The sequence below is a fragment of the Vanessa cardui genome, chromosome 4 (assembly GCF_905220365.1).
Source record: "Vanessa cardui chromosome 4, ilVanCard2.1, whole genome shotgun sequence".
Lineage (NCBI taxonomy): Eukaryota > Metazoa > Arthropoda > Insecta > Lepidoptera > Nymphalidae > Vanessa > Vanessa cardui.
In genome coordinates this window covers 1,116,710-1,131,727 of record NC_061126.1, presented here as the reverse complement: position 1 = coordinate 1,131,727, position 15,018 = coordinate 1,116,710, and the positions used below count along the sequence as shown (strand labels likewise).

Here is a 15,018-nt window from a genome sequence, read left to right as displayed (position 1 = left end):
ATACGTAAATTACCGCATCGTTAATTTGAAACAATACATGAGACATGGCTTTAAGCAAATTATTTGTACAAGGTAGTAAATATCTAACAAGAGCCTAAAATTCATTGGTGCCTAAGCTCGAGACGTCTCGGACCAACCCCAACTGATGCGCAGTGGGGAACACCTGGCAGAGGCTTGAAGCTTCACTTAATTGTTATATGACGATTCAAAAGTGCTTGTAAAAGCCCACTTGAATAAAGTATACTTTGATTTTGATTTTGATTTCTTAGCTGCTAAATTCAATAGGACCCCTGTCACATGCTATTTCCCTGTGTTTCTATATTTTTTTATGTGGCTGGAGATGACTCAAAGAAATTATTGACATAGAAAAGCACAGGACACCGTACGGTAAATAGAACGCTAAGACAAAAAAAGAAACGAGATCTAAAATGGTAACAAAAAAAAAACAAACGATATATTTGTAAGAAATGTATTACAGGAAATATATATTATAAGTTCTTATGTTTAACTTAGCGTTATAAAAATTTAAGTAAATTGTAAACCGGAAATGCTCATGTACAAACTTTTTGTAGGTGAATAATACAATTAAAGATAAGTTACCAAGTATATTGCAAAATTATAGATATACTCTATCTACACAAAACTAATCAAATCGTCAATAGAAAAAAAATATACATAATTATATCACACCCATTATTATAGATTGATAATTAAAATTTTCGCCAATATTTTAATACGTCAAAATGTATACATAATAATCAATGATGACGTAATATCTCAACCTAATAATTTTGTCCCTCATTATCCATTCTTATATGACCTTTTCAATGAACATTATATATAAGGAAACTTTTTGGGGGGTATATGCTGAGAAACTTGACATTTCAGCCTTACTGAACAAAAAGAATTACAAATATAATCTATTACAATCGAAGGAGTAAACAGAATAAACTTTTGGATTTACAGATTCCATATTTTCTTAGTTCTTCTATATTAAGCGTTGGATTAACATACACAAGGCTTCAATACTTATGTCCGATTCATTAAAATCATTCAGATTCCATCATGATATCCACAGATAATTCAAGATCCGGGCCAATAATATCGCGCCAATTCAACGCCCAAATTGTTTATTGCTCATTACTCCTGCTATTGGATAGGCTGGAAGATATATACATCTATGAGAATACATAGAATATCGAAACTTAAAAAAGTATCTGAAATAATTTATGAACAATAACTATCAGACTTGGACTAAAAAAAGAATAGATTTATGTTTTTTGCAAAAAGGAGATTTTGTCTATGATGTGTACTACAATAATCGTCGAGCATAGACGCGAGTTTGCCGACGCCACGGCTGGCGAGCGGACCCCGAGACTATCGACTATTCCGAATGGTCGTCGGTTCCCATTCTGATTTCGCACTTTGTGCAGCCTTTATTTGATTCATAATAAGTTTTATCCATTAAGCACATGTTACACAAATTATTAAATGAGATTTTTACAAATCAGACTTCAAGAAAACAATACTACACAAACTGAAAAGGTAAATAACTCATATTTACTTGGATATACATATGTTAAGAATTTTCAATTATCAACACTTTATTTAATCAATTAAGTCAGATATAAATTTTAAATTATTTTATCTTAAAAATAAATGCGCAATACGGTCTATTAGATACAATTTCGATTTCTAATGTCAATGGCTACTTGATAGACTGAGATTGAAATATATTCAGTGACATTTTAAGTCTGATATTACAAAATACAAAAATAAATCAATCATTGGTTTTATTACTAGTTGTAATACAACTGTATTACATGTACAGTCGGGGTAAAAAAGGTTCGTCACCTTAAGTCCTACTTTCGTGAGCTCAGTGTGAACGACAATCTGCTTTACCGATCGAGAATGACATATTGCGTCGCAATGATTTGATGTTTAGATTCAAAAGGTACTAAGAGTTTAAGACTCGATGAAGAAATTAATTTGAAAACTGACGAAGGTTTTCTTACTGACTGTACATAGTGTCAACAAAATGTTCTTTTATATCCCAGCGCCGACATCGTCTGCGTCAATGCCGAGCATGGCCAGGTCGTCCAACTCTTCTTTGTTCTTGGTGGTCACCGTGGGCGTGGGCGTCCTAGTCAGCGCCATCGGGGTCGCAGTGTTCTGTTTCTCGGCTTGATTGCCGGTTAAATTAACATTCGCCGAGGCCGCATTCTTAACCAGATCGTTCTTCTTGTCCTGGCTAACTTTGTTCTGATTCTGCCTGTTCTTATTATTCTGCCTCTGCTGCTTCGGACTCGGCACTATCGGGACGTGCGTGTCGTACAGCTGCGGACGAGGCTGGAAGAGCGGCGAGTTCATGTCGAAACCCATCATCATGTGGGGCGGCGGCTGACCGAGGATGCTGAGCTGAGGGAACGAGGGCATGACGCCCCCCAATCCCAATCCCGGGGGGAAGCCCGGGGGCGCCAGACCGGGCAGCCCGGGGAAAAGCTCCTGCTGAGCCATCTCGGCGGATTTCACCTCCGACGGAAAGATTATATCCAGCGCATCCTGGAAATCCTTGGGGAGGTTAGGCGGAGGCGCGCTCGTCGCTCTGGAAACGAAATCACAAGTAGCTTAATTATTACATTAAATATTTCAATTGCATAAATATAAGTTTGCAACAGAGGGTCAAGTAATACGAGTAATAATATAAGGGGGGGGGGTGGCTCAATACAATTGCATAAATATTAGTTCGCAACAGAGTGCTCGCGGAAAGTAATACGAGTAATAGTATAAGGGGGGGGGGGGGGGGGGTAGGTGGCTCAATCCAATTGCATAAATATTAGTTCGCAACAGAGTGCTCGCGGAAAGTAATATGAGTAATAGTATAAGGGGGGGGGGTGGCTCAAACCAATTGCATAAATATTAGTTCGCAACAGAGTGCTCGCGGAAAGTAATACGAGTAATAGTATAAGGGGGGGGGGGTAGGTGGCTCAATCCAATTGCATAAATATTAGTTCGCAACAGAGTGCTCGCGGAAAGTAATACGAGTAATAGTATAAGGGGGGGGGGGGGGGTGGTGTCTCACGGGGGCGGCGGCTGCGCGGGCGGCGGCAGGAAGGCCTGTTAGTTCACAACAGAGTGCTCGCGGAAAGTAATACGAGTAATAGTATTGGGGGGGGGGGGGGGGTTGGGGGGGGTCTCACGGGGGCGGCGGCTGCGCGGGCGGCGCGTGCGGCAGGAAGGCGCGCTGCAGCGGCAGGCCGGGCAGCAGCACGGGCGGCGCCAGCTCGGCCTGCTGGCGCTCCAGCTGCGCCTTCGCTATCTTCTCCTTGAACTCGGCCACCTGCGACCCACAACACACGTGAGACTCCGCCCGAAACACTTCGGGCACGAGCTACTTTGGATGGACAGGCACGTTACTTATTGAGTCTACTGGCAAAATATTTTGTTAGTTCATACAATTATAATTATTTATTTTTAAAGACAAAAAAAGCTAGTTATACCGGATTTGAATCGCGTATATTAATTATTTTTGGCATCCCGACGTTTCGAGCACTTTACAGCGTTCGTGGTCACGGGTAGACTGTCCAGTCCAGTAGTAGACCAGTCTACCCGTGACTAAAATGTGAATATACGCGATTCAAATCCGGTACAACTAGTTTTATTTAAATGTGTAATAATCGCGAAAATTTAAGACAACACAAAAAAAGCTATCAACGTCTCCAGTCTTACTCTTGTGCTACCTGTAAGACCTGCAAAATGACAGGTTGCTATGTTAAACAAACTTTATTGCCATTATGAGTAACGATGAATGATCTATGAAATAACGAAATATTTGAATCATATTCACATTATTCAATATAAATATGAACCTTTTTTTGTATCTCCGCGTCCATTTCTTCGCGCCTCTTCTTCGATACCTCCTCGTCCTCTTTTTTCTTTTGTTCCTCTTTCTTCACTTCATCGACCTTTGAATTTTTACTCAGGTTCTTGTAAACGGGCATTTTACCTTAAGGGAAAAAATGATACCAGATAAGTTTATTACAAACATCACACTGTCGACTGTTCCGAAAAGCAAATCAATCAAAGGAAAATCGTTAATATAAAAATTTACATAGTCAGTAGTTTCCGATGTTAAGCGCTTAACCATAGATATTGTTAACCATAGACATTAGTACTGTAAGAAATATATAACCATACCTAACAATATCGATACGACCAACTTTGGACTAAGATGTTATGTCCCTCGTGCCTGTGGTACCTTTCAAAGCGGAACACAACCATACGAAGCATTGCTTCAAGGCGATAGAATGTATGATAACTGGGAGATTCATCAGACGGCCTTGCACAAAACGCTACCAGCAAGCAAACATATTTCCCAGCAAACGCTCACCGATGAACGGCATCTTGCGTATATCGGGCTTCTTGGACTCCTGGCGCGGCGGGCTGCGGCCCTCCTCCCGCCGCTCCTCCCTGCGCTCCTCGCGCCGCTCCTCCCGGCGCTCCTCACGCCGCCGCGACTCGTCGCGTCGCTCGTCACGTGAGCGCGATTCGCGGCGCTCCTGCTCGCTGCACAGGGACCGTACGTTACAGCGCGTGCGGATGTGTGTGGATGTGTGCAGGTGTGTGTGGATGTGTGCGGTGCGTGTGGATGTGTGCGGTGCGTGTGGATGTGTAAGGGTGCGTGTGGATGTGTGCGGGTGAGTGCGGGTGCTTGTGGATGTGTGCGGGTGCGTGTGGATGTGTGCAGGTGTGTACGGATGTTTGCGGGTGAGTGCGGGTGTGTACGGATGTGTGCAGGTGTGTACGGGTGTGTACGGATGTGTGCGGGTGAGTGCGGGTGTGTGCAGGTGTGTACGGATGTGTGCAGGTGTGTACGGATGTGTGCGGGTGCGTGTGGGTGTGTGCTGGCGTGTACGGATGTGTGCGGGTACGTGTGTGCGCTCACCGGTCGCGCCGCGGCTCAGAGCGGTGCGCGCTCTGCAGCTTGTCGAGCGTGATCCTGCGGACGGCGAGCAATTAGTTACACGATTGGTTATTATGCTACTGGTGGTGAAGACTTACGCTATCAGAGATAAGCTGACGGGTTTTATCATAATATGAGTAGTATCGTAGTCAACTGTTTTTTAATGGATCCTTTTTTTATAGTACAAAAATTAAAAACTGGATATGACAATTACATTTAAAAAATACCATAATAAGAAATCCTGATTAACCTCGTTTTAATGTTGTCGAGCAGTTTCCGGTCGTTGTCGTTGAGGCGCTCAACTTGTATGGAGGACATCCATTCGCTTAACTTGTCATCCGAGTCATACTTGGACTTCGATTTTTTACCTGAAACGAAAACTTGTAATTGTATGAAGTAATTGTATACATACAGACATAGAACGTAACCTTTATTCCAATTTTATTTATATTAATTTTATTATTATTTATTGGACACAATGTATAGCTCATATATAAATGTAGTAGTAAATGGATAATATATCTGTATGGATCAGAGTGTTGGGCTACAAAAGGGATGACTGAAAGACAATTGCATGTTGCGGAGATGAGAATGCTGAGAGGAATGTGTGGTGTTACGCGAATGGATAGAGTAAGGAATGAGTACATAAGAGGAAGTTTGAAAGTGACACCGATAGCCGAGAAGTTATGTGGAAGGCGGCTATCATGGTATGGACATGTGATGCGGAGGAATGAGGAACACATTGTGAGGAAGGCCTTGAGCATGGATGTGGATGGATATAGAGGTAGAGGACGACCAAGGAAACGATGGATGGATTGTGTGAAAGACGATATGGTTAGAAAGAATGTTACTTGTGATATGACGTCTGACAGAGAAGTATGGAAGGAGAAGACATGCTGTGCCGACCCCAAATAAAATTGGGATAAGGGCAGGAGAATGAATGATAAATGGAGTAAAGTAAAGTAAAGTAAAAAGTAAAGTAACAGCCTGTACATTTCCCACTGCTGAGATAAGGCCTCCTCTTCCATTAAGGAGAGGGTTTGGAACATATTCCACCACGCTGTTCCAATGCAGGTTGGTGGAATGCACATGTGGCAGAATTTCGATGAAATTAGACACATGCAGGTTTCCTCACGATGTTTTCCTTCACCGCCGAGCACGAGATGAATTATAAACACAAATTAAGCACATGAATCAGCGGTGCTTGCCTGGGTTTGAACCCGCAACCATCGGTTAAGATGCACGCGTTCTAACCACTGGGCCATCATTATATAGCTATGTTTTGACATGACCCGAGTCACAAACCCTGGCGTTCGCGGTTCGGTGTGTGTACTCACTCTTCTTCTTCTTCCTGGGCTCGCTGTCGGAGCTGGAGCGGCCGGAGCTGGAGCTGCGCTTGCGCTTGCCCTTCTTGGGCTTGGCGCGCGGCGACAGCTTGCGCGTGGTGATGCCGTCCTCGCTGAAGGTGATGGTGTGCGCGGCGTAGGGCGGCGCCTCCGCCTTGCCCTTCCCGCGCGCCTTCTCGAACGCCTTCTGCCGGTCCGACATCCAGTCCGTCTCCCAGTGCGGGTTCTGCTCCACGAAGTTCTGGAAAGATCACGGATCAAACTAACCCGCTGCTCCAATACCTTACGATCGTCAAAGGTTCGAACGAATTTTAGAAGACCTGATTGACTAAATTTTTTTAATCGTATCCAAATCAAAGATCTGGAGGAGACGAATGAGGCTCAAGCAGTACTTAGGTATAGTACGACACAACTTAGATGTAGCATCGGCAAAATTCGTAAAACCGATCACACCCGAATTGTGTACGATATACCAAATTATCAATATTTATTTGTCATGCGAATATGATCTTTGCACAAACGTAATAACTTGTAAAATCATATGACCTAATATATTCGTCAATTTGACACGTGGATTTACATGCACTTGTTTTCTCTGACGCGTGAATCTATAGCGACGAATAGCGTCGAATAGCGCGATAAGGAGCTATTTCTATAGGTTGTTCAAATCGGCAGTAAACGGTTTTATTATCATTCCATTGCATTTTCCGATGCTACATCTAATTTGTGTCCTACTATACCAATTTACCAATTGACAACGGAGTAGCTTGGTACCATAAATCCCAAACTATTCGCCCAACAGTGGTTCCCAAAGTACAAGTGGCCCTACGTATGACTTACAGTGTAGTTCTTGGAGTGCGTGACGGACTTGAGGTGGGCGGAGGCGCAGTGCAAGTCGCCGATGAACTGGTCGCACAGCTTGCAGTACCACGCCGTCGACGGCACGAAGAACTGCAGACCTGGACAAATAACAACGACTTACAAAGACCTCCATGGTCGACTTACAAAGACCTCCATGTGTATATTCCCGGCTGAGATGATATAGATTATTAATAGTTTTCTATGTTGTCTTGAGTCTGGGTGTTTGTGGTATCGTTACTTCTGATTTCCCATAAAACCAGTGCTTCAGCTACTTACATTGGGATCAGAGTAATACATATATGTGATGTTGTCTCATATTTATTTATTTAAAGGTGCTCCTAAACAATACACTAATTTCAATTTATAATTTTTTTTAACTACTGAGTTTCTTGCCGGTTCTTCTCGGTAGAATCTACTTTCCGAACCGGTGGTAGCTTCACTTAATTGTTAAATGACGATTCAAAAGTGCTTGTAAAAGCCCACTTGAATAAAGTATACTTTGATTGATTTTTTGAATGATATTTTATATAACGAAACAATACCTCTGATGGGCGTCCGCTTCGTGGGCGCTGCGGGGAAGCTCGGAAAGCCCTCGTTGACGCCCGACACCGAATGCCAAGGAGCCTCCATGTGCGCCGCGGCCATCCTGACACAGGCGCACGGGGTGTCGTTACAATTACATGTTACATTACCACATAATAGGTTACAACTATGAATTATAGAAATGCTAGTACCAAATCATTATAAGCTTTATCAAACATATTAATAAGGAACAATTTTAAATCATTAATTAACGTATACCAACTGGAGTCAGCAGTTAAAGTCTGTGTGTGTGTGTGTGTGTGTGTATCTGTGTATGTCTGTGTGTGTGCAACTGCGTATCCGTGTGTATGCATGTGTGTATCTGCGTGCATGTGCGTATCTGTGTGAGCATGTGTGTGTATGTGTGTGCATGTGCGTATCTGTGTGCATGCATGTGTGTATCGGTGTTTGCATATGTGTGTGGGTGTTTGTTTGGTGCATGTGCATATCTGTGTATCCATTCGCGTATATCTGTACGTGTGTCTGTGTGTGTGTGTTGCAACTGACTTGTGATGTGCGGGCGAGTGCAGGTGGTTGAGGTACTCCTTGGCGGTCGGCGGGAACTCGTTGCACACGCGGCACCAGTGCATCTCCGGGTCGTAGTACACATAGTTGAACTTCTTGCCCGACGGAGACCTACGACATTCAGATGATCACGCATGGACACCAACAATAATCACGAAACACATACACAAACTCTTTTAAATTTCGAATACACAAAAATGTGTACTCATTTTTCTTTTTACAAGAATTAAATGTAAATTCACCACAGGACGCGAGCACGTTAAATATTCAAGTTTATACTGAGAAAAACCGGCAAGAATCTCAGTAGATTTCATATATTTAGTGATGTTCCACTTCGCGAAAACGATGATTACGAAGACGTTTTTTTAAAATCGTTAAAAAAAAATAAAAAATAATATGAATGGAGCGAAAAGTCGCTCTATGTTACTGTAATAAAACGACAAACTTGTAACATAACATATATTTATTTGAATTTATACAATAACTAACAATTAATACTTAAGGTAACATTGGTGTGGCTCATAATATTAATAATCTATTAACAAAGCTTGCAATCAAGAATTAGATACAAAAATAATTCCAGCAATTATTATCAAAAAGCTTACAACAAATATAAATAATAAATTCACAATAAAAAAAAAAAAAATTTCTTCGCTCCCCATCTTTACTCCTTGGGCATACTTCTTGATATGTTTCCATGATAAAAAGTCAAGCTTGCATTTTTGATAAACCGTGCACTTCTGCTGTACATAGTAGTCATAACCACCAAACATTATTATAATAAAAAATAAATATCAGAGAAATTCAGTAGAAAGACAAAATATACATGAGATATATTTACATATACTACATATAGAAGCGATGAAATAAAAGTCCGAAGCAACAAACCTCGATTTACGTTTGGAACCGCGGTCCGCGGACTCGTCAGAGTCGTGTATCTCTTGTGCCTCCTCGCCGATGATACCGTTCAACATATCCACGACGTTGTTGATTGTCTTCAGTTTGTTCTGGATCTCCAACTATGCAATGCAAGGTAACACGATGCCGGGTTAGCTTCCTTCCCTAAATTCTTAATTATATACAAGCCTAGATATAAACAAGCAAATGTCTTTCACAATAAATTCTTCAGCTAGCATGAACAAGGAATTAATAAAAATTGAACATATCACAGCGGAACATAGTCAAACCTGGAGTTTGGTGTTCTCTTTGAGAAATCTTTTCGTGTCGGGGCTCGGGGAGCGCTTGGAGTCCCCGCGCAGTTCGCTCCGTTGATCCTTCAACGTGTCGAGTTCCTTTTTGAGTATTCCCGCCTTCTTTATGTAATCTTCGCGCTGCTTCGACAGAGCGGCCTTCTGATGACGCATTTCGGTCTCTATGGCCGCTGTGACGGAAAGCATAGGTGATGATTACATTCGTACTAACAATAATAAAAATTACATTCAAATTGTAGCATTTCATTTTTACCATTAAGTTATATTGCACTTGATATCATAGCAAATAACATGTTTTGATTTTGTATGCAAAGCTCAAAATCCTGGACTGGCCCGATAGTGCAGTGCATAGGCAAAATTATGTTACTGAAATGAATGTTGAATGAAATGCACACAGAGTAGAAATTTAAACAAACCACTATTATACAATACACCTGAAAAAAATAATTAGAACTTAATCATTATGGCCAAAGCATTATTAAAAAGATGCGAGTAAATTATCAAGGCTTTACTTATTAGTAATAGAACTTTTACCCTCCAATTAAGCCCAATGTGTTTTTATGAGTGTGCACAAAAATAGCACAAAGGTTTCAACCTAACAGTTGAGGCAAAGCTCATGCATAAAATAACTCACTTACATATTTGGCTAAATGTCACTAATATATAAATTTTATTTGAACAGTTTTTAAAACAACTTTATTTATAATTTTTTAATTTCCTGACTGATGTTTCTGATAATATTTTTGTTATCAGAAAATTTTATGTAGTTATTTTACTACCCATAAATAATTTGACATTGCTTTAACCCTTAACCAACTTAACTGTTATCAATGTAGGTCGACACTCTCTAAGGAATTCATCAATCATTCATGCATTGTGTATATAATAGTAACAAAACAGAATAATTATTTACTGTTTAGAACACTAATTATAATATAAATATATACATATTATAAATTATATTTATGAAATTTCCCTCATATAAACATATAGTATTCCCACAGAGAAGATGGCAAATATATTAATATTACAATTACAAGTTACTAACCTGTTATACTCAAATCACGCAGATTCTAATTATACTTCATATTTATCTATTTCACATATTATATCGTTGTTGCTCCTGCAAAAGTCGCTTTGTGTATTTTTTTATTGCTGTGCCACTTGAATCGTTATTTCAATACTTGGAAATTTCAATGTATGAATATTGCATAGTTAAATTTATAAACTTTTAAACTATAGAAGTAATGACAAAACTGTTTTCACAGTTTGTGCCTATGGAAATAATGATTAAAAAGGCGTAACAATAGAAAAATATAAAAAAAAACACAAAGTGACTTTTGCAGTAGCAACGATGATATACTGTTTATTGCTTATTGGAGTAAGATAAGATTATTCCACAACTTTACCTTCTTTTTTAATCTGATCTTCAACATTATATACTGGGGGGGCCGGTGGTGGCGGTAGTGACATTTGGTTCCAAGATGACATTTCTGGAGGATGGGGAGCTGTTGGCATTGAAGCTACAGGCGGAAAATCATCATATATTCCTGAATACGACGGCTGATAATTGCTGGTGTAATTATTTCCCTGTAAACAAAATTCGGTCACATCATTAATATTACATGAACAGTTTTATTCACACAGTAGTGTCATATTTAATATCACAATTTCATTTTTATCATTATTATAATACTACTGTATTATAAACTCATCCTGCCGCTTAATCTATTGTCGCTTACTTCTTGTAAGAATGCCGGTGGCGGAGGTCCGGAGAAACCTTCTTGTAACTGGTTATCCCATAGTTCACTCGGCTCTGGCAATTTGGATATCTCGCTAAGTATATTTTCATCGAGCAAATCTTTTTCACTCTTCCGCGGCGAACGACTTCTGCGTTTGTCTACCTCCCTGTGATCTCTCGGAGGAGGACTGCGGCTGTGCTTCCGCGACAACGATCGTCGGCGTTTTTCGAAACGATAATCATGACGGTTCCAATCGCGTTCGCGATCACGATCCCTTTCCCGCTCACGACTATAATACGTTTTACGTGCAAAGTCACGTGACATTTTTGTTTAATATATTGTATTCCCTAATTTAAATGATTACAAACATAAAATTGGTAACAAAACATCGAACCCCACGCTACGCTTGGAATGAAAATGACATTTGACATTGACAATACAAACTTCACAGTGAAGCATTGATGTGCGGCAGTATGACATTTGAAGTTGAGTGCTAACACTCATTAAGTTTGGATTAGAACTAAATTATCAGATTGTTTTTTTTTTAATTCTTATTTTCTTTTTTAATTTATACATTTATACACACTCATAAATTTTAGATTAAGGAAGTGAGTTCTTGTACAGCGTGATGCACTACGGCTGCTTAGTGTTTATCGACATTATACATTTATAACAACAAAAGCACTATAATTCATTAATATACAGTTTTCTGATTAAGTGAACACCGATTCATTATGTTTGTCTTTCCGTTATCCCAGACAGATTTGACCAATAATAATTTGACCCTTAATCGTGTTCAAGGTATTTAAATCTTTAATATATAACCATGACCATACAATGTGAATGATTACATAAATTACTACAATTTAAAAAGAAATAAATAAAAGAAATGGAAACGTTTTTTTTAACGCTAAATAAGCAATGAGACTAAACATTTCCTTTAAAATATTGCTATTATAAATAGATAATATGTAGTTATATCAATGTCATGTAGGCGCATAAAAGCAATTTTAAGTCGTCATGTTACATACAACGTTGAATTAAATTTAAACTTCGGAAAGTGAATTCTACGGAGAAGAATATCCAAGAAACACAATAGTTACTCTTTTTCACTGTTTTAATAATAAAGTTTGTTCGTAAAGAACTATTAATTTTTTATATATCCTGCCTCCAATTAAATTTTCTTGTTATTTTAATTAATATAAATATAGGGCTAGGTTTTGTCTTTACTTAAATTATGTTTATGAAATAGGTAGATCGGTAGATTTAGCCCAGAAACAGTGGTGTTGTAAAAAATACTAACCAGTTTAATAGAGACTTACCAGTAAAGAAGCTTAATTGTGTATGAAATTCGATAAACTTGCTTCGTTTAAGTCTCGGAGCATCGTGTACGTAAGAACAGTGCAATACGTAACTTCGAGTTTCGACAAAATCATTGTATTATCAAATTTGTGACTATTTGATAATATTTTCACAAATAATAAGTGATCACAGTACGACACTAAACAATAAAACTTTAATTCGAATCCGGTGATTAGAGGACGACTTAGATGTCTGTATTAATTATTATATATATTTTATTTAATGGTAGTATATCTTATTGGTTAAATATAAATAATTCATTTCACCTTTACGAAATAACGCATAGTCCTGTGAAATAATAGGTTGGGGAAAAAGTTTCTTCGTATTTTATATGAAAATTCAAAAAGTTTTTTTTATAGTTTATTTACATTTGACTAAAGTATGTAGGTGCCATTTTGTTCCATAACTTTTTGCCATCTTGTTGGTAGTGACATGATCCCATTGCTGTATTAATTTTGGGGCTTCTGATCGAAAAACTGCGACAAGTGGTTTTGGCAGTCCTCTCGTGATGTTAACCTGACACTGCCTAAGGAATTCGGCAGAGACCGAGACAGATGAAAATCTGAAGGTGCAAGGTCAGGACTATACGGCGGATGCATTAATACCTCCCAGCCAAACTCTCGTAATTTTTGTTGAGTGGCTAAAGATGTGTGAGGTCTAGCGTTGGCATGGTGAAAAACCACACCCCTTCTGTTGATCAATTCTGGCCGCTTTCTCTCAATTTCTTGCTTCAATCTCATCAATTGTTCGCAATACAGTTCTGAATCGATGGTCCTGCCGGGCGGTAACAGCTCATAATGAATGATGCCCTTCCAATCCCACCATACACACAGCATTACCTTGTTGCGAGTTAATCCGGGTTTTGCCACAGTCTGTGAAGCTTGACCGGCCTTTGACCACGATCTTTTTCGCACGTTCTTGTCGTATGTGATCCACTTTCCATCACCAGTTATCAGCTTCTCCAAAAATGGTTCGGTTTCATTACGTCGTAATAAAGAATCACAAATGAGTACACGGTTCATTAGGTTTCTTTCAGTAAGTTCATGAGGCACCCATATATCGAGCTTTTTTGTGTACCCAGCTTTATTCAAATGAGTCAAAACCGTTTTGTGGTCAATTGCCAGTTCTTCAGCTACATCGTAACTACTAATATGCCGATCTTGCTCCACTTTTTCAAAAATGGCATCAATTTTGTCCGTAACAGGGCGACCAGAGCGAGATGCATCTTTGATATCAAAATTTCTGGCTTGAAAACGCTTAAACCAAACTTGCGCTACTCTCACAGATACTGCATTAGGTCCATAAACATCACATTTTTTTTTCGCGGCTTGAGTTGCATTTTTACCTTTTTTATAGTAAAATTTTAAAATGTATCGAATTTCTTCTTTAGATTCACTCATTTTAACAACAACAAAAACAAATGAAAATCACACAAATTCCTAATTTGAATTTGGAAGTGCCTTCTTTAAAATTAAAACTTTTTAATGATACCAAAACCAGCCAGATACAAATGGTATGGCCAAAGAGATTTTATTACAAGTTCATACATACTATATGCGAAAAGACTTTTTCCCCAACCTAATATTTACATCAATTAATATTTTTAGCTAATTTGCTAAGAAATAAGCAGTAGGAGAAAATTAGAAATATTCGGAAAAAATAGAAAATGTACTAGATCATTAGTACTTGTACCTTTATGGTAATACTAAATATATTAAGTACTTACAGTATTTATGTGGACTATATATAAACATAAATGTATATTTGAAGTGAAGGCAGTACATAGAACTGAATTGTAAGGGACGTGTTTATCAACAACCATACAAGGCTGTAAATTTCCTACTGCTCCTCCTTTGAATAGAAGGTTTGGAACATATATCACAACACTGTTCCAATGCGGGTAAGTGAATACACATTTGGCAGAATTTCTATGAAATTAGACACAGGCAGGTTTCTTCACGATGTCTTCCTTCACCGCCGAGCACGAGATGAATTTATGAAAACAAATTAAGCACATGATCTCATTCAGTGGTGCTTGTCTGGATTTAAACACGCAATCATAGGTTAAGATGCAAGCGTTCTAATCACTGGGCTATCTCCTCCCAGTGATAACGTGGTTGTCACTAGTGAGTAATAAATTGTGAATAATTGTTTTAAAACTAAAACCTTCATGTAGAAAATATTGAGTACAGAAAAATATCATAATTATACTGATTGTGTTAAGAAATAATCGCAAGACCTCCCGAACATCGAGCGCTACCAAGAATTACCATACCGTGAGAAATAATCACACCATGCATTCCTTGAAGCTACCACCTGTTGCCAGCGTCGCTGCTTTGTTTCGCAAGACCTCCCGAACATCGAGCGCTACCAAGAATCACCATACCGTGGGGACCATTCAGTGATTTACCGATTTCGTATATAAA

The 15,018-nt window shown here is 39.1% G+C and overlaps 1 protein-coding gene across 1 annotated transcript; it reads right to left on the bottom strand.

Annotated features, from left to right (window-relative positions):
- Positions 1-1,460: 1,460 nt before the first annotated feature.
- On the bottom strand, positions 1,461-11,663 carry LOC124544205 (zinc finger matrin-type protein CG9776). The gene is made up of 14 exons (XM_047122667.1): positions 11,231-11,663; positions 10,898-11,078; positions 9,465-9,658; positions 9,166-9,296; positions 8,260-8,388; positions 7,713-7,816; positions 7,150-7,268; positions 6,301-6,550; positions 5,214-5,331; positions 4,946-4,999; positions 4,391-4,566; positions 3,870-4,006; positions 3,201-3,340; positions 1,461-2,605 (listed from the first exon to the last, which is right to left on the bottom strand). Exons 1-14 carry the CDS (start codon positions 11,552-11,554, stop codon positions 2,047-2,049), a joined length of 2,616 nt encoding a protein of 871 aa, XP_046978623.1. The 5' UTR covers positions 11,555-11,663; the 3' UTR covers positions 1,461-2,046.
- Positions 11,664-15,018: the final 3,355 nt, after the last annotated feature.

What these genes read in the sequence shown, in the direction of transcription:
- LOC124544205 (XM_047122667.1), bottom strand. Translation starts at nt 11,554, where the DNA reads ATGTCACGTGACTTTGCACGTAAAACGTATTATAGTCGTGAGCGGGAA. An exon ending in ACGCAAGATGCCGTTCATCG is followed by an intron (nt 4,007 to 4,390) that starts GTGAGCGTTTGC and finishes TTTTCCCTTAAG; the next exon opens with GTAAAATGCCCGTTTACAAG. An exon ending in ACGCGGAGATACAAAAAAAG is followed by an intron (nt 3,341 to 3,869) that starts GTTCATATTTAT and finishes TGTGGGTCGCAG; the next exon opens with GTGGCCGAGTTCAAGGAGAA.